Raw genomic sequence first — 19,517 nt, forward strand, 5'->3', positions numbered from 1 at the left:
CTGGCTGTCATCTAGTGACGGAGGCCAGAGGAGGCACGTCTGCGTGGGCCCAGGAGCCTGCCCTGCTCACAGAACCCAGGAGAGGGGCTGCGGTTTGCGGAGCACGCACAGGTCCCCCGGGGTAGGCCACGAGGAGCAGGCTGAGGGCATCGCGGCCTGACTCGCGTCTGAACTTGGCATTCAGAGGTGCACACGGCGGGCAGAAACCCCGGGCCTGGAGCCGGGTGGGACAAGCGGAAGGGCTGGTGAGCAAGACTCGGTGTATGAGCCAGAGACCCACAGGGCACCTGCAGCGTATGAGCCAGAGACCCACGGGGCACCTGGAGTCAGCACTTCTCAGACAGCCCAGCCGCCCGGCATCCCTCACGGGCTCTTTGTGGTGCCACAGAGAACGAAGGAGAGCAGGGTGCCAGGCCAGCCCCTGGGGGCGTGAGGACTCCCCCGTCCCCCGGGAAGACTGCACTTGCTGCCACGGTCCCCTGCTAGCCCTCTTGGCCGCCAGGAGCTCTCAATCCCCTGGGAAGTGCCCTCTGGGCCCAGAATTTTATTTTTCGTATGTTTATTTAGTATTTTTGAGAGACAGAGAGAGAGAGAGAGAGAGAGACAGCACAAGCAGGGGAGGGGCAGAGAGAGAGGAAGACACAGAATCCGAAGCAGGCTCCAGGCTCCAAGCTGTCAGCACAGAGCCTGATGCAGGGCTCAAACCCACGAACTGTGAGATCATAACCTGAGCCGAAGCCGACGCTCAACTGACGGAGCTACCCAAGCGCCCCAGGGCCCAGATTTTTAAATGACCGTCAGCCATTAGAGCACAGGGCAGCCAGAGTCCGGGGCTCAGCCCTTCACTTCTGTGCTCAGAGATATCAGGACACATGGCGATGCCCCCCCCTCCCTCCCCCCCCCCGCCATGGCCTGTCCTCTCTCCCTGGAGCCTGGAGCCTGGAGCCATCCTCTGGATCCAAAAGACTGAACGAGAAAGTGAAGACATCACCGGCTGACACACAAATCCACAGGAGAACCCCATCCCCACACAGCTGAGGGGAGACAGAGACAAGCGGCAGACAGCAGAGCACCTAAGGTGGACAAAGTGACCACAGGGCCAGACGGCAAGCTCTCCCACCACAGCAACTCCAGGCTGGCTCACTGGGGACCTTGAGGTCCCGCCGCTCTTCCCGGGGACGGTCTGCCTGGGGAACAGGGCGCGGCCCTCTGCTCTGCACGGGGGACGGTCTGCCCATCCTCTCGGATGGGCCGGGCAGGGGAAAGAGAGATGCCTCTGACTACATAAAAGTTAAAAACACATAAACATGAAAAAAACTCCTGGAGAAAAACACACTATAAATCAAACCAAAAGACAGAATAATGAATAAGAAATGACTCGCAACTCACACCTTGAAGGATTCATTTCCCCAGACGATAAGCTGCTATGAGTCAGTTAGAAACGTCAAGCAGAAAAAGCAGCAAGGATGTTTCCTAACGTTCGGAGAAGGAGCCACGGGGAGCCCTTGCTCATGCCCCTCACCTCAGCCTCGGCTGAGGTCGCGGTAAGGGAAACGCAAAAGGACCCCAGAGCCAGGAGACCAGCAAGGCCGAGCTCCTGCCTCACACACACTCGTTCCTAGTTTCCATCCACCAAGGACTCGTGTCACTGCTTTTACAATCGAAGTTACACCATTCCACTTCCCGACCGGCGAGCCCACACACAGAAGGCGGCGGCCAAGAGCTTTTCCCGACCCCAGCATGTGTCCTTCCAGAAACACACCGCACGGTCCCTTTACAGTCTCGACAACCGAGGAGTGTCCACTCTCAGGAAACACGCGGACGTCTTCTGCTGAATCGTGAACTACAGCAACACCTGCGTGTTGTGCGTGCGACGTACATGCAATCGTCGGTGACACTGCTGTGAAAGAATAGAGCATTTCCATCACGTGCCACATATGTGAGCCAACAGGGACCTCCTCCGCCTTCAAGGGATTCCAGTGAGCGTGTGCGTGCACTCTTTACACGAAGACACGCGTACGTGTGCGCTTACGTTCAATCTCCCTGCACTTCTCGGGCTAACAGGGAAGCGACCGGACTCAGAACCTGACCGAGAAATGCAGGCCCAACCAATAACCATCAGTTCAGGGAGCATCCGACACTTTAAAAATTCAAGTTTTCCTTAGGATGTTTTGAAATGGCAGTGTGACTTAGGTCCTCAGAACACAGAAACTCAAAGGCAATATGAAATTACTTGTGCAAATAAAAGGAAGTCCAAAGAAACTCACGAGTGAAGCTCAGAGACAGGCCTCCCCTCTGTGTGGCCATGACGTGGAAATGTCAGCCACGAGGCCCGTCTGCCGGGAGAACACAGAGGCTCCAGAAAAGCCGTCTGGTCTCCCCACGCACGCACACGCGAGATGAATCTCCAACAGCACCTGGACTCTCTCGCCAAAGGGGCAAAGGGGAGCCGCTCAGAGAAAACTACTTCTCTTCGCTCCGCCTGTTCTCAGGGGTGGCGGGTAACGAAAGCCCGTGGCCGTGCACCCGCACACACGGTGCCCCTTCCGACAGACGGGGCAGGGGAGACGACCCTCTCACAGGGGGCACGCTGGCGACGTCAACCCGCGAACGGAGGGGTTCAGGCTCACCTCCTGCCTCCCGCCAGACATCCTGTGGTGGTCCGTCTGGTTGCACTTGGTGGAGAACTCGTCCTTCTTCACAATCTTGAGGGTTCACGACAAAGGAGAGGGGAACGGGTCAGTCACGGCACGCCGGGCAGGCAGCCTCTCCGGCACGGACACCCCCCGCACGCGTACGGAAGCCCAAGAGCCGCCGAATCGTGGCCAGTCCCAAGAAGGCAGCTCAGGGCTGCCTGGACGCACACCTCCTCCTCAGAGGACAGTGCATCTGGGAGGCTTTTCCAAGGCGACATGTCACAGCACAGCTAAGGGGCTGCTGTTTCACACGGGCTCACTGGGGTGGCGGTTCGCCAAACCATTCTCAGAGAGCAGAGTGTTTTATTCCAAGTTGATACTCTTTCAAAGAGGAAACCCGGGAGCGGTGAGGAAAAAGGACGGTTCCGACCGAACCCAGAATCCCTGGCAGGTCCCAGCGAGTGAGTCTCTGAGGGGCTACATCACAGCACCATCACGTCGGGAACACACCCCAGGGGCGGGGCTGAGCCCCCACTTCCTCCCCTGTCTGCTGCTCTGTGTGCACACGGGCCTGCAGCTGGGAACCCCACGGCCAGCTCAGCCAACACCGCACCCCCGCTGCCACTGGGACCGGGGGCGACAGAGGAGCCCAGCCCCATGCCTGCACTCGGCTACTGTATGTAAGGGAGCCCCGGGCGCTCACCTGGATGTGGCCATTGTGGGGCCCTCTGTGGCCATACATGCACTCCACCGTGGCAGACTTTCTCTCCATCAGGTGGACCCTGAATAAGGGCTTGAATCGCATGGGGTCGTCCACATGAGGGTCGTGGGGAGGCAGGTACATCCAGCCAATGATGAACAAGCCGTCCACCTGTGGTGAGGAGGAAGGGCACAAGTCCACGTGAGATTTAGGCTGAGGGGCTGAGGCAGAAGGTCTCCACCCCACACTGCCCTCGAGGACCAGCCTCGTCCCCACACCGCAGCCCCGCCCAGAATCTTGGGGCCCGGGAACATACAGTCTAGCGCACCAGGATCCAGCGCATCAGGATAAGCATGGCCCACCTACCAAGTGCTTGTTGTTTCAAAAGTAGTTACTTTTCATAAACATGGTGACTGAAATCTTCTAAAAGAGTAGAACTTAAGTGTTCTCACTCAGAAAAGAACGGACAGAAATGGGAAGTGGAGGACATACTCGTCACTAGATGGCAGGAATCCTTGCACAAAGAACACAAGTATCACCAACATGTATTCCTCACGTAGCCCACAACTTGGTCAATTACACCTCAACGAGGCTGAAAATAAACACATACCTGCACCATTATCTACAGTAGCCAAGATATGGAAACAGCCTAACTGTCCGTCAACAGATGAATGGATAAAGACGTAGTGGGTACACAGTGGAATACTACTCAGCCATAAAAAATGAATGAAATCTTGGGGCGCCCAGGTGGCTCAGTCGGTTAAGCGTCCGACTCTTGGTTTCGGCTCACGTCACGATCTCACGGTTCATGGGTTCGAGCTCCCCATCAGGCTCTGCACTGACAGCACAGAACCTGCTTGGAATTCTCTCTCTCCCTCTCTCTGCCCCTCCCCCGTTCACGCACACGCACTCTTTCTCAAAATAAACTTTAAAAAGCTAAAAATAAAAAAATAAAATGCCTGAAAATCAGAAACAAACTAAGAAGACAGATGCCGTGGCTGTGCAACATGCATAACTGTGGGTGTGCACGCTGCCGTGGCTCTTTGGTGCGTGCAAAGTGGTGGCAGACACACAGGGACTGGACTGGGGGCGGGGGGTGGGCGGGGGGGAGGGTGTCCCGGGCAAGGAGCTTGGGTGCACTCCCATCATTCCTGTGGCAAACCGGTCTGACAAGGGCAAGCCAACACTGTTTTGTCATGGCTCCATTCTCCCCTAATTACCCCCTCCTTTCAGAAGCTGCAATTTCTTTTTTACTCTATTACTCACTGCCAGGAAAAAAAACAATTATCACCCTCCCCGCCTAAAGAAAGGAAAGCAGTCTGCCCACGCTGGGGAGCAGACTGGCTTGTCCTGGAAGGAACGTTCTAAATGCGAGGCTTTCCCCAGTGATGTTGAACATAAATAATAAAGCATGTTTCTTAATGGATGTTTCCACTGCATCGTAAAGAATATGAAGCAATATTTATCCCTGTCCAACCCCCACCTGGTGAGCAAACCACAGAGTGACAGAGCTCCTGGGGCCCCGAGGTGACTCAGCTGAGCCAGGCTCTGAAGAGTCCACGCCGAGGCTACGCAGGGCCCCAATGTGCCGTCTGTTACTACCACGCGCTTGTGGCCGGGCCCGTGGACTCACCAAGAGCGTGTGCAAGCAGAGGGGGAAGCAAGATCAGAACACGGGCGCTCCCCAAAGGGCACCAGACTCCATTCACACTGGAGCACCAGCGGCAGTGACACGGGGGTCAGGCACCTGCACACCCCCAGCCCTGGGGATTCTGCTAAGAGCACATGGCGAGCCCGAGGAGGGAGGACAGCCACGCTGGAGACCCAGCAAAGCGCCGCACCCCACGATACAGATGCCTGTAAAGCACTAGAACTGAGCAGCTACTATTCAAACCAGGACAGGCAAACGACGGAGCAGCACGTAAAAATGAAGCTACAAGACTTTCCTCCTGGGGCGCCTGGGTGGCTCAGTCGGCTGAGCGTCCGACTTCGGCTCAGGTCATGATCTCACGGTCCGTGAGTTCGAGCCCCGCGTCGGGCTCTGTGCTGACAGCTGGGAGCCTGGAGCCTGCTTCGGGTTCTGTGTCTCCCTCTCCCTCTGGCCTTTCCCCATTCATGTTCTGTCTCTCCCTCTCTCTCAAAAATAAATAAACATTTAGGGTGGCCTGGGTGGCCCTAGTTAAGTGTCTGACTTCAGCTCAGATCATGATTTCACGGTTCGCGAGTTCGAGCCCTGCGTCGGACTCTGTGCTGACAGCTCAGAGCCTGGAGCCTGCTTCAGATTCTGTGTCTCCCTCTTTCTCTGCCCCTCCCCCACTCACACTCTGTCTGTCTGGCTCTCTCTCTCACAAATAAATAAACACTAAAAAAAATTTTTTTAATAAATAAGTAAATAAACATTTTTTTATATAAAAATAAAGACTTTCCTCCTGCTTAGGACCAGGGTGCTTACAACAAACAGCCCCTCCTGCAGACACCAACTGGGAAGTCTGCACACACAGCAGTTCGAATGCTGCCTGAAGACACCAGGGGCCCCAAGACAAGGACCAAGGGCCTGAAAAGAAGGGACAGGTGAGCCAAAGGGGGCAGGGCCTCCCACCCTTGGGTCCCAGGCCCCTGACTACTCCTGGCAGAGGGTGGTGGGGTGGTGGAGCCCCCAAGGCTGCCTCGGAAGCCACGGCTCTAGGGCAGGATCCCAAAGTGTGCATAGCTCTGCCCTTGAGGCACCTTCCGGATCCTAACCCGTGAGGCCGGGAGATGGAGAAGTCAAGCAGAAAGTGGCTGCTGAGAGGCCAACCAGCCAGGAGAGGCTTCAGCGGTATCTGTGCCCTGCTGGGAATACAGGCCCTGGAGAGGAGGTGCCTAGGCTCTCTCAGGTGACAACCTGGTCAGAGCCAAGTGCTCTGCTGGCTATGAACCCAGGCCAGAGGCCAGGGACCCTCCTGGGGAGAGCAGCAGCCACGGCCACGGGTGCGGGCAACGCCAGGCCATGCCTGAAAATCCAGAGGAAAAAGTCTGTAAAGTGAACTGGAGGTCACAGACTTTAAAGTAACTTTGCCTCCTCATGTATTCTACAAGACAAGGAAGAGGGAAAAACCTCACCAGAAGCACAAGAAACAAAGCCAGACTTGCATCCTGGCCACAGTGGAGTAACGGGGGCTGCTGTGAACACAAATGCGACCACGGCCAACACGCAGCGAGGGGCTGTAACCCCTGGCCACGCTCTGGATTCCTGCCAGAGGCACCTGCCAGACCCCAGAGCAGAGAGGGGCCCAGGCAAACAGAGAAAACAGAGACTGGACTTCGAGGTGGCTGGCGTGCTGGAGCACGGGGGTCAGAGTCCCAGAAAGGAGGGAGCTGTGTGGAGAAAGACCCCCGGGATCTGCCGAGGGGCCCGCGCTCCGGCTGAACACCGAGCCCGGGACAGGCTGGGCACACGCTGGACAACCCCCGGGTCGGACAGGTCTCGAGATGTCCCAGCTGCAAGCAGCAGAGATGGGGGCCTCCAGGAACCCCCGGGGCACGGACAGGGGTGCCCCAGCACCGGGACTTAGACACAGAGCTAAAGCACGCCTCTACGAGAGCCCCCGACCGCCTGACCTGCCTGACCACGTTTGAGGGAAGAGAATCACCCAGCTCCTCAGTATTGAGCGACAGTGTCTGCCTCCACAGGGAAAAGAACCGGCCTGCAGGAGATGGAAAAAGGGCGGACAGACAGAATCAGGAAGTCTAGGCGGCTGAAACAAGAAACACTATGGTCTGGCGGGGAGAAGCTCTGAGGAGACAGGATCAGGCTACTGGCACAACCAAGCACCTGCACGCACCCCCACTGGGCAAGCTGTCCCCTTTGGTCCTCTTCTGCCGGCCCTGGTCCCCTTTGTCCCCAGGAGCACAGGCTCATCATCCCTTCCTGCCTACGGTGAGCCGGGCACTCAGCAGGCACTCAGAAGGCAGTTCTTCTGGGGCCTGGCCCCCAGGAGAGTCTGTGTGAAGGGGTGCCCACGATCACATTCAGGTTGTGTATTTTTGGCAAGGATCCACAGAAGGGAGGCTAAGTCCATCGAGTGAAACCAGGAGGAGCCTGAGGTGAGAGTCCCACTGCCAGTTAGCTAACAAGGATCACTGCGATGGGTACTGTTGGCCACATCTCCCCCCCATAAAGGCTTCTTTCTCCTTGTAATCATGACCGCTAAACAGTAGCCCCCAAAGAAGTCCCTGGAACCCATGAACGTCACCACCCTATACTGCAAAACAAGGATTTTACAAACGTGAAGTTGAAGATCTTAAGAAGAGATGGCTGGGGCTCACCCGGGCCCTCAATGCAACCACTGCATTCCCGAGAGAGGGAGGCAGACTAGGTCTGAGACACACAGAGGGGAGAGGCTGTGTGGGGTCGGGGGCAGAGGCTGCAAGGGTGCAGCCATAGTCAAGGGACACCTGGGCCTCACAGCTGGGAAGAGGCAGGGAGGACCCTCCCCCAGAGAGAGCCTTCAGAGGGAGAGCGGCGACCCCATGACACCCTGGTCTCAGCCTGGTTAATACTGAGGACGTCAGGCTTCCAGATGAGTGACAGAATCCACTGGTGGTAGTTTGGTAATTTGGCCCCCGGAAGCTAAGACAGCGAGTAATACAGGATTTGTGGGGAGAGGCTCGCAGATTGTGGAAATACAGTTTCCCCCAAAGTGCCCACCGCTGGTTTTCCCATCCATCAAGGACCCTGGCCTGACCCCAGTGTTACTATGGTGGGTGAACCCCACTTTCCGACTCCGCTGAGGCTTCCAGTCGGCACCAGGCCCGCCTGGTCCCAGGGCCACCGTGCCTCCCAGGTGACTCACCAGGACACTGCACCCCAGCCCGCCGTCCTGGCCACTGAACTGCGTCTTATTCATGGGACAGGCACTCGCGAGCGTTAGTGGAACGATAAAAAGTCCGCATGACGAGTCACAGCTGGGGCACGCCTCGGGGCACAGAGACGGGGCCGCCAGGGTCAGAGGGTGACTGTTTACGGCTCCAAGGAGCCCCTGATTTAGGACAAGAAGTGAGTGCACAACCCAAAACTAGCGTGTCCTGCTGGCGTGAACACAACGGCCGAGATGTCCGCAGGCGGGGACCAGGATGAGGGAGGGAGGACACCCTGTGGCTCCTCACCACGAAGTCCAAGGTCGCAGTGAGAACCTTTGGTCATTTACAAAATCGCAAGTCACCTAAGGGGGCTCCCTGTGACCACCGGGCAGCGCCTCGGGGAGAAGACCACTAGGGCCTCAGTCCCACCCGCACCAGGGCCCAGCGCCGCGGGCTCGGACTCACCACCACGTTCAGCAGTCCTCCGTAGGGCCCGATGTCTGGCTGCCACAGCCCCAGGATGTGTCTGTAGCGGTGGAGTACTGTGGGAAGAGAGAGAGCTGTCACGCCGGGGCCGGCCAGGCTGTGCTTCACAGTCACCCGGGAGGAAGCGCCTGATGCTGGTAACTAACAGAGCCTCGTGCGCAAATGTGGACCCAAGCAGATCTTTGCAAAGGTTTCTAGAGAATTCTAAGAATGAAATGTCTTTCGAACCCTTAACAAAACAGACAACTGGACCATTCTGAAACCTAGCCTCTAAGTGATCAGTGCCGGTGACTGCTGCCTTGAAAGACACAGAGGGAGCACCCCTGTAAAGTGGGGAGTCTCCCATCAGCGGGGGAGTCAAAGACTGGGACACCTCCCTCCTGGGGACACGGCAGAGGGGACACTGGCATCTGTACGCGAGACGTGTCCGTAAAGCAGTTAGGCTAAAATTCCCACCAGAGTCAACTGCACGCTGTCTTGTCTGGGCAACAGGTGCCCACGTGTGACCCACGACAACACATTTACAGCAGGTACATCTGAGAGGGTGTTTCCAGACAAGGTTAGCATTTAAATCCGCACACTGAGTAAAACCAACCGCCGTCCCCAACTGGGTGGGCCTCATCCAATCAGTGGACAGCCTGGAAAGGCAGGCTTTTCCCCAAGGAGGGGACACCTGCCTGACCCCGTGAACTGGGACATCAGTCTTTCTAACTTGGGACATGAAAGGAAACATGGGCTCCTCCAAGGTCTCGAGCCTGCCAGATTTCAGACTTCAACTACACCCTCAGCTCCTCTGGGAGCTGGTCCCAGGGCCACCATGCCTCCCAGGTGACTCACTGATGGCAGACCTTGGGACTTATCAACCTACATTCACTGTGGGACCCAATTCCTTACAACAAATTTCTTCACATAAAGGAATGGCTCTGTTTGTCTGGAGAACCCAGGCTGATGCACAGCGGGAGGCAGGGATGGGCTGGACGGCACGATCACATCATTCTGCGGGAAGCAAGACCCAGCCAGCAGAGCCAGCGGGACCTGGAGACGGGCTGGCAGCTCTCAGGTCTCCACTGTGTCTGGAGTGCAGGGAGGAGGAAAGTGAGGCCAGAAGCAGCCCAGGCCTTTGAAGTATGCAGACAGCTGGCGGACAGCTACCCGCTGTCACCCGAGGTTCCAGCCTGTTAACACAGGTTTCTAAATGAGCCTTTACTGTCTCCCAGACACCTGCCATTCATCCCGTGTGCAGTCTTCTGAGTCGGTTTACAAGACGCACAGTAAAGTCGGTCTGGCTAATTTACGGTCACACCCGGATAGGTTTTGTGTTTAACACACAAGCAATAATCAGCAGGACCAGGAACCATAAACAAATGAGCTGCAGACTGACGTATATACTCAAGGGTTCAGGGGTGAAATATGACAGCATCTGCCACTTACTCTGAAATGCATCAATCGAGCAGGATGATGGAGAGATGGGTGGATGGAAAGCTGTGAGATAATAAAGCGTCACAGACGGTTGTAGAATCAGGTGATGGCAAGCGGGTGTTTGCTCTATGATCCTTTTTGTAGACTTTTTAATTTTCATGATAAAACACGGGAGAATAAAGTCAATGGGCCCATTCAGCATGACCCTCTCCTCTCGTATCCCCCTTCCCTAGTCCCCAGCTTGACTGCAAGCAACAGTCTGTTCTTTCCAAATCAGTCTATGACCACACAGCTCCTGGACCACTCAAAGACCACACAAGACTCTTAGCAACTTTGAAAGGAGACCTCCCTCTTTTCCTTTAAAAGCCGCAGCTCTGGGGGCACCTGGGGGGCTCGGTCAGTTGAGTGTCAGATTCTTGTTTCAGCTCAGGTCATGATCAGGGTGGTGAGATCGAGCTCTACATCAGGCTCCACACTGAGCACGGGGCCTGTTTGAGGTTCTCTCTCTCCCTCCCTCTGCCCCTTCCTCTCTCTCTCTCTCTCTCTCTCTCTCTCTCTCTCAAAAAAATAAATAATAAAAAATGACAGCTACAGCTCTCTGAAATTAAAACACTGCCTCCCAGCTGTCTGCCTGGAGTGGCAGAACCCTCGTATAAGCTCTGCACGTGTGAGAAAAATCATTGTTCTCCTTGTGGCTTCTGCTGACACAACACTGGCTCACAGGCCTGGGATGGCCCCCAAGATGGTCCAAGAGAGAGACAAGAGACCAACACCCTCAGCCCAACTGTGAGCACGCTAACTTCTAAGCAGGCAAACCATTTCACAACGTAAAGGTAAAGTCTGTGTTTTATGTTCTGCGCTTAAAAAAGTGGAGCCACCAGAACGGAGTCTAGCAGAGGTGACCTGAAAGCCTCAATGAGCCCAGGGTGCCCCCAGGAGGGGAGCCACGTTCGGAGTTAGCCTCTAACTAACGCCTAGGGCCGCCACACAAGGAGCGGGCACTGGCTCGCCCACTTCCCCGCACGTTCCCACGCGGCCCTCACCCTGACCCTGTGTGGGCAGAAGGAGGGTCTGGGCCGAGATGTCCTGGCCCAGGGCACTGAGCAGACCTCGGGGCTTCTCACCCGGAAGACCCCCAGCTCACAGAGCCCTCCCCAGCGTTTCCAAACAGCCGGTGGCCACTGGTCAGGAGAGGTGGGCGGGATCAGGTTACAGAGACTGGCGTAGCCCCGGCAGCGGGCGTGAGACCCAAGAGTCCAGCGGACCGTTCTAGACGCTTCGGGTGCTTTACCGTCACGAGCACCAGGCCACGGCCTCAGTTCGTGGGTAGAGAGCCTCGACACGAGAGAACTACACTATTCGGGATGACGGAGGAAACGCCGCTGCTCCAGCCCCACGAGGCAGGACTCAGGCCTGTCAGAACACTGGTATTCAGCCAAATGAGGCAGCTCAGAGGCTGTTCCAACCGCTGGTCCCCGAGGTCAGTGCGGCTGTGTTCAGAAAAACATTCCCGGCTCTGAGACACCCCACCCCCCGAAATGGAAATGAGTGAGATAATCTGAGGTGAAGGGACCTCTAGGCTAAGCACTAACGGGAAAATGCCCCGTGCTAATCCGTGCCCGCTAACTCTCATCCGCCAACAGAAAGGCCACTTAACAGGCCCAGCGGGAAACTCTTGGCACGCGAGGGCCAAAAGATCCGGCTCTCCTCGGCACAGCGTGAGCTGGGAGCTGGCTGTCCCGGGTGCAGCCGCGATGGCCCTCCACCAGCCAGGCCAGAAAGCTGCTCTGGAACCATCACGTCTGCTGCTGCAGAACAGGGGTTTCAGGCAGTGGGTGGTTCTCAGACTCAGACTTGTGAAAAGACTAGCATAAATGCAACTGATGTAACCGCTGCCACTTGCTGGTAGCTTCTGGTTATTAAAACAAAATCAGAGGAGGGGACACGTCCAAACTCATTCCCCCCCCAAGGCCAGCATGACCCTGATACCAAATCTAGACGAGGAGGCCACGAGAAAACTACAGGCCAACATCCGTGATGAACCAAGATCCAAAAACCCTCAACAAAATACTAGCAAATCACATTCAACAACACATTAAAAGGACCATTAACCACAATCAAGTGGGATTTATTTCAGGGAGGCAGAGAAGGTTCAACATCCACAAATCAATGTGGTAACAATCACATTAACTAAATGAAATCATATGTCATCTCAATAAATGCAGAAAAAGCATCTGTTAAAATTCAACATGTACCGATGATTAAAAAAAAACAAAAACCTCTCAACGAGATGGGTATAAAGTGAACACAGCTCGACATGATAAAGGCCACATGCAAGAACACCCCCAGCTAGCATCATACTCAGTGGGGAAAAGGTGAGAGCTTTTCCTCTGAGATCAGGAACAAGGCAGGGACGCTCACTCTCGCCGCCCGTATTCGACACAGTCCTGGAAGTCCCGGCTGCAGCAGTCGGGCAAGAAAAAGAAAGAGCAGGCGTCCAAATCGAAAAAGAAGAAGAACTGTCACTGTCTGCAGATGACACGGCAGAGCATATAGAAATCCCCAAAGGCTGCGTCAAAAACGCGTCAGAATAAAGGAACCGAGCAAAGCTACAGGATGCGCACTCAGCATGCAGAACGAGACGAGGCTCTCAGAATCCGGCCGGGCGACGGGCAGGCTGCCTCCCTCCCTCAGACCCACTTCCCGCCGGGGCCTCCCTGCCCTTTGTAGGAGCGCCTTCCGTCTTTATACTGCCAGGGTCTCCCCCTCCTCGGGAACCCCACGTGTTCTTTGCTCCACCAGGCAGAGGGGACTCTGGAGGAACCTTCCCATCAGGTGCACCTGTGCGGCCAAACACCGTGTCATCTACGTCGAGGGTTAAAAGCGACTCGTGCACCTCGTCCTGGAGGAGTGCGTGACACTCCGCCAGAGCCCCTGTACCTACCAGAGCTGTGGAGCATCGCTGGGACTCCAGACGGACGCGTCACAACCCTGAGTCCTCTGGTCACTGGTCACCATCAATTCACACATAGGGACATGCGTCAGCTACGTTAACGATGCGTCCCCCACGATGCCGCCAACGCCTCACGGACACAGACCACCAAGAGTCTCAGGCGATGACAATAACATGCAGCCTGACAGACAAACAAGCACAACCGACACGGCCCAAGCCACTCATGGGGGCCACAGAGGCCCTCGACGCCCAGCACCATGAGGTGGGCTGACGTGCGCCTCCCCAGGACAGCGTCTTACGCGGAGGTTGCTGACCGTTTCCGGCCCGGCAGAACCTGGCCCAGAGGACTTCAAGAGAGCAGGGAACACCGGGTGCCAAGAGCTCCAGGAACAGGGCAAACTGGTGAGAGAGAAAGAAACAGTGCCGGGTCCCAAGGTTCTCACAAGCCAGTCGCCACACAGACATTTCCAGAGGATCTGGCCAACGTCAAAGATGTTGCATCCTGGGGCGCCTGGGTGGCGCAGTCGGTTAAGCGTCTGACTTCAGCCAGGTCACGATCTCGCGGTACGTGAGCTTGAGCCCCGAGTCAGGCTCTGGGCTGATGGCTCAGAGCCTGGAGCCTGTTTCCGATTCTGTGTCTCCCTCTCTCTCTGCCCCTCCCCCGTTCATGCTCTGTCTCTCTCTGTCCCAAAAAAAATAAATAAACGTTGGAAAAAAAAAAAAAAAAGTTGCATCCTGAGTTGCCCTCTACAAGAACGCACCAGGAGCCCTGGAATACCGACAGCCTGGGCATACAGGCCTCAAATTCAGGTTGAAACTGGTTTCCTTTCTTCACGCACGTGAACTTCTTTCCTGATGTTCTAACAGACCGTGGAGACAAGAGTGCTCGCAGCGTAAGTATGTCCCCAGAAAAATGCAACCAATACTCACAAGTGGTTGTTGTCATTGTATTTTCTGGGCCGTCCAAGGTTTCTGTAATGCCCACTGTATTTTTAAACAATACCCAAACCTTAGAGAGGACAGCAGTGGGTGGTGTCTGATTAGAACAGGCCTGTTACAGGGCGCCTGGGTGGCGCAGTCGGTTAAGCGTCCGACTTCAGCCAGGTCACGATCTCGCGGTCCGTGAGTTCGAGCCCCGCGTCGGGCTCTGGGCCGACGGCTCGGAGCCTGGAGCCTGTTTCCGATTCTGTGTCTCCCTCTCTCTCTGCCCCTCCCCTGTTCATGCTCTGTCTCTCTCTGTCCCAAGAATGAATAAACGTTGAAAAAAAAAATTAAAAAAAAAAAAAAAGAACAGGCCTGTTACAAAGCTGTCAGCTACGAGCTTGGGGGGCGGGGGGGGGGGAGGGGAGAGCACAGCTTGTGGGTGAAAAGTCTAGATGGACTGTGACACATCCCGACAGTCACAGAACACTCCTGCCCACCAGGGGGACAAAAGGACACACTCTAGGTACTGCCCACAGTGGGTCAGAATTCCATCCTAGCCCTACGGTATAAGCCTCAGATGGACGGTGATTCCAGAAGGATCCGTGACAGACCTATGACGTGATGAAGCTCTATGGTCCTGCGCACAGGCGGTTCGGGTCAGCACAGCTCAACGTTCGACCTTTGCTCACTGACCACTAAGCGGGAGGGTGGGTCACTCCGCAGCACACTGTTCTAGAGGAACCTTCCAAGAGGGCAAGAGGGTTCAGAGAACACAATTCACGCCTTTGGACTTCAGACTTGACCCACTGGACCCCCCAGATGGCCCACCCGGCTCCTCGTGCCTGCTCACACGCACTCCTGACAAGCCCCCTTGTCACAGGAGCTGAGCACGAGCTCACATGTACCCTGAGGCACACTAACTAGACCCAGGATGGTCCCTAAGCGCCACAGGACCAGCGGGCACATGTCAGCTGCGCGTCCAGTCTGACGGGATGAGGAGCAGTCCCAGAAGCAACACTTCTCCCTCTGCTCCCATAGGGTCTGTTAGACACGAGACTCCAGAGGGGGCCTGATCCAGGCACGAGACACAGACACGCGAAGGCTCAGAAGGGTGGGCAGAACAGGACAGAGCGGTGCCCTGTGCTTCTAGGAACGTGAAGACACCTTTTAGCGCAAGCAGGTACGTTTCATGTCTTCTCAACAACAGACACTCACCCTGCATCTCAGCTCAACCTTACGAAGAGCTGAGGTGGCATTAATCACCTGGAACAGGGCTTATGGAAATTTCCAGACTCGAGTGATGCCAATCAAGAGAGGAATCAGATTCTAATTAACCAACTGTTTCTACACACTTCTGTCCAGCATGGGTACATCGTAGGATTTCTTTTTAATTCACGCAAGCTATTACAACGTGACTAATGAAGTCTCGGAGCAAACCATTTACGTTTAATTTTGGAATAGAAGTGTTTCAAGGCTTCTACCCTGTCCTCTCTCTTCAGCCTCAATAAACAACAAATATGAAAACGTGCATCAACAAAGTGGTCTTGCTGCTACAACCCAAAAACCCCAAAGCTGCTGCGGAATCCCAGCCCGTGTGTGCAGCTGACACGGGCCACGGCTCAGGTGTGGCCTCGGCTGTGGTCAAGCCACGGAGAACAGCAAGAAAACAGCAAAAGCCAAGGAGGGCAGCTCGCTCTTAAGACCCAAGCAGTCCTCGTGCCCAGAGTTAGAGGTCCCTCTCCATGCAGCTTTTCGGCCGTGCTTGCCCGCAAAAGCCAGAGGCAGCAGGAGGTACGTACGGCAGGTGTAAACATCTCTGTACTCCATGTGCTCGTAATCGGGAAGAATTTTCATGAAACGTCCCGACTTGACGCGAGGGTTTATACCTGAACAGACACAGCAGGGAAAGGGTAAAGATGGTTCTGCTCCCACGAGGGTATGAACACTTTTCATGACAACACCCTCTCCCGCACTGGCCACGGACATTTCCTGTTACACACTCGGCCCCCAGAACCTCAGGAGGCCACAGCATCTGCCAGGGGTGACCTATCTTCCTTCAACCAAAGGAGTCACACCAGAAACTCCTGATGGTGGACAAGCTCGGGACCCTCCTCTCTCGACCACCACAGATCAAGGGAGCACGGAGGTGGGAGAGCCAGGGCCGGGGCTGGGGGACCTTGGGGAGACCGTTTAGGGAACCCCTGTGCTCAAGTCAGATCTCTCCCTTGCCTGGTGCACACCTGGTGTTTCCCTTGACCTTTGCCGCGTCTGTTTTGTTTCTGACTAAGGGCAATGTCTGCCAGCCTCCTAACTCAGACCTCCTCCCTTCTGAATCACGGCTGCAGACTCTACCATCTACACCAGGAACCAGCTTCCATTTTCTTCCAGCACCCATTCCAGAAGCTAAGCGATTCCCTCCTGGGTAAGGCTCTCAGAGCAAGTTCACAAAGACAGTTCCCGCACCATGTATATGAAGACCGAAGCTGGCTTTGACAGGAGCAGATTCAACACTTCGGGACCCTGGATAAGGGACTATGAATCATTCCCCGGATTTTGCAACCATTTACGGGTCAAGACTCAGCAGTGAAAAGAAATCTCCAGATGTCCGCATGTGCCTGTCCACACCCCCAGCACTCCAGACGTGCACAGGAGCATGTTCACCTTACCCTGTCCCCTCTCAGTCGCCCACCCCTGGCTTACCCCAGCCGTACCACCCACTGCTCAGTCACTGCCCACCTGTGCTCCACAGGACAGCAGGGCCGAGTCAAGCCCTAAGGAGGCCTTAATTCCCACATCTGCAGCCACCCCCGGTGGGCAGAGGAACCTGCCTTCCTCCAGATGCTATTTTAAATGCCTACACTCCGGAGGACAAGTTTGAGTGCTTACTTGAAGGCAAACTTCTCCCTTCAAGCTGCTTTCAGAGGACACTGTCAAATGACTTAACAAACTCAAGCAGTCAGATGATAAAAACTTGACGTAGTGGACACTCCTAGAAACCAACTGATGGTCCAGAAAAGCCAGGACATCTCTGTCCTCTGTGCACGCACATGGAGACCGTTGTGGGGCATGTGCCTCTGCTTCATCGACAATCTGATATCCACGCTCTGGCTAGATTTAAGACACGAGCTCTGGGAAACCACGGAGAAACCAGAGTGGGAGGCTCTGGTGGCTCTGGGGACAGAGCCTCTGATGGGCGAGGCACCCGCCGGACGACGAAATCAGCCTGCAGGGACAGAGCCCCACCAGGGTCTCCCTCAGAGCCCGTCCTAAGTAGCGACCCCACACTCCCCGTCAGGAGGGGCATCCCAGAGAGAGACCCTGAGTGACAGACCTGCTAACAGGAAGGACAGGGAAAGAGGCAGGAGCCTGCGCGGCCCAGAGCCTGGAGGGGCTGCCAGGGCTTCGGCCGGCTCTCCGCGACCGGCCTCCTTCTCTGACCAGAGTCGAAGGTGTCCCCGCACAGAGTGCGGCCCCAGCTGGCAGGCAAGGCATTTAGGGAGGAGACCACCTGCCGTGCTTTCAATGGAGAACATTTCAAAAGAAGGAAAACCCAAATCTACCAAGCTGGCTCTACCAAGATGGTTAGAGATGAAAACTTAAGGTCCTTTTCAGAGCAGTGAACAAGTCAACTTTAGGCCAAAGAGAACTGGGTCACCATCGTCCCTGCGCTCTCCGATCCCCAGCTCCAGGCGGTGGCCGGGCAGTGGACCTGCGGGCTGCCCTCTGCGGGTCGGTGCTGATCCGCGGCTCCTGGGCCGTGACGGTGTGAACACAGGCCTTCGCACACCAAGAGGCCCGAGGAAAGGTATTGGGGCTGGGGGGACTGTGAACACACAGATGGGGAGTGTCACTGATGACTCTGGAAAGCAAGGGAGCAGAGAATAAGAAATGGGGGGCCCGGGGGACTCATCATGGCAACAGGAGACTGCAAGGCAGAAGGAGCCCGAGAAGGGGGAGCCTGGGTGGGGCTGGAGGACGGTGCGCTCCAAGGCAGCCCAGCCCCACCGGCCGAGGGAGCCTGCGGGAGCGGCCACACCTCACCATGGAGCTGCTGTCCACCTGTCCCCTCAGGCTGCGGGCCCAGGATCCAGAGGAAGGGACACTTCTGGAAACACCCAGAGTTTCCAGGGCAGCCACGTTTCTCAGAGCTAACGGCCCTTGACACCTAATAAAAGACACCATTCTCCTTGACGGGCTGAAAAGTAAGGGTGAGACGCCCAGAAACAGAGAAAAGAGCCCCTTGGTTTTAGCGCTACCACGCCAGCTACAACCCTGAGGAGGTGTCTGAGAAGGGCCCCGTGGGCTGTGGGTCAAATTTTTCGTGTTCCTATCATGGGTGCTCACTCTGCGTCTGGCTCTGGAACAAAGGTGACAGTGGGTGGCAACAGGTTAACTTACGCTTGGCATAGACGTCTCTACAAGACACGCCCGTGATGTCCAGCTTCCGCAGGTTCTCGCAAACGCCATACTCTGCAATAAGAAACATTTGTGGAGATCATGGTCAAGAAATCATGAAACGACAGAAACAGATTGATGGAGGGCGGGGGACGGGGTATGGGGAGGTGTGCTGAAACCTTGGCCCCGTCTTCCAAGTGTGTGTCTGTCCCCTGCTGGGGAGGTTTTGTGGGACTTCTGCACACAGCGCCCGCACTCACAGTGAAGCCTTTATCCTGGGTTCAGACCACACCTGACGAAAGGACAACCCGCACTGTCCACTCCGATGAGCTCCAGAAGCCTCACGGCACAAACCCAAAATCGGACAACGCCCAGCTCGTGACGGGGTGCGGCACAAGCTCAGTGGTCAGGAAACAACACGTTCCCAGGAAATGAGATGGTCCTTGGTGTCAGGGTTCCACCAAGGCCCCCTGAACCCCTGCTGTGGCTCGCCACACTGCTGGTTCTATTAAAGCCACAGGCCTGTGATCAGAGTCCCGGGCGAGATCCTGGAAGGAAGAGCTGCACACGCATGTCCCTTTGGCACCAGGCCACCTAGACCCCAGCCAGCGACAGGGATCCTTGGAACCCTCCTGCTTCCTTCTCCCTTTCGCTGCCCCGCCCCACCACAGCCCGGCTTTTCCAAGTCACGCCCCAGCACTTCCCAGCTGAAACCTCAGGTGACCGGGTCCCAGCAGGGCTTTGAAAGGAAAGCACGGTCCTGAGCCAATCACCGCGGATCCAGACCTGCCCACTGGCCAAGCTAACAATAACCACACCTGCCCGGTACCAACCGTTGCTCGGGCCAGGCGTCGGTGTGGCCGACCCTGCCGGCAGGCCCGAGACTGCTGCTGCTACTACCGCGTCCACATCAGTGCGGAGGAAACACGCGCAGAGAGGCCTGAGGCTGCCACAGCGGAGCAGAGCTCGCGCTGCGGGACCTGGAACTGCAGCCCGGATGGGGCGCCTCAGGGTGGCAAGCACGGCCCCCCACCCAGGCCCTCACGCATCACCACAGGACTCTCCCCGTGCTCACACTCGGTGCAAGCGTCCAGCTGGGGCTTCACGGCACGGCCGCCTCTGGGACTGTGCCCCCGGCACAGGAAGGCGCCTCAAGGCTGGG

General features: G+C 56.2%; 1 protein-coding gene across 3 annotated transcripts in view; it reads right to left on the reverse strand.

Moving 5' to 3' along the window:
* The window catches only part of FBXO31 (F-box protein 31), a 45,147-nt gene that overhangs the window by 13,939 nt on the left and 11,691 nt on the right, over positions 1–19,517 (reverse strand). The window contains exons 2-6 of one of the 3 annotated variants that reach the window (XM_047846218.1): positions 18,359–18,430; positions 15,760–15,846; positions 8,644–8,720; positions 3,340–3,507; positions 2,631–2,705 (exon numbers count right to left, since the gene is read on the reverse strand). In XM_047846218.1, coding sequence (XP_047702174.1) covers positions 2,631–2,705; positions 3,340–3,507; positions 8,644–8,720; positions 15,760–15,846; positions 18,359–18,430 — 479 coding nt within the window. Of the gene's footprint in view, positions 1–2,630; positions 2,706–3,339; positions 3,508–8,643; positions 8,721–15,759; positions 15,847–17,615; positions 18,140–18,358; positions 18,431–19,517 lie in introns of those variants that run through there. The other 2 variants (XM_047846220.1, XM_047846219.1) reach the window with 2 other exon arrangements.

This window comes from Prionailurus viverrinus, unplaced genomic scaffold (assembly GCF_022837055.1).
Source record: "Prionailurus viverrinus isolate Anna unplaced genomic scaffold, UM_Priviv_1.0 scaffold_38, whole genome shotgun sequence".
NCBI classification, from domain to species: domain Eukaryota; kingdom Metazoa; phylum Chordata; class Mammalia; order Carnivora; family Felidae; genus Prionailurus; species Prionailurus viverrinus.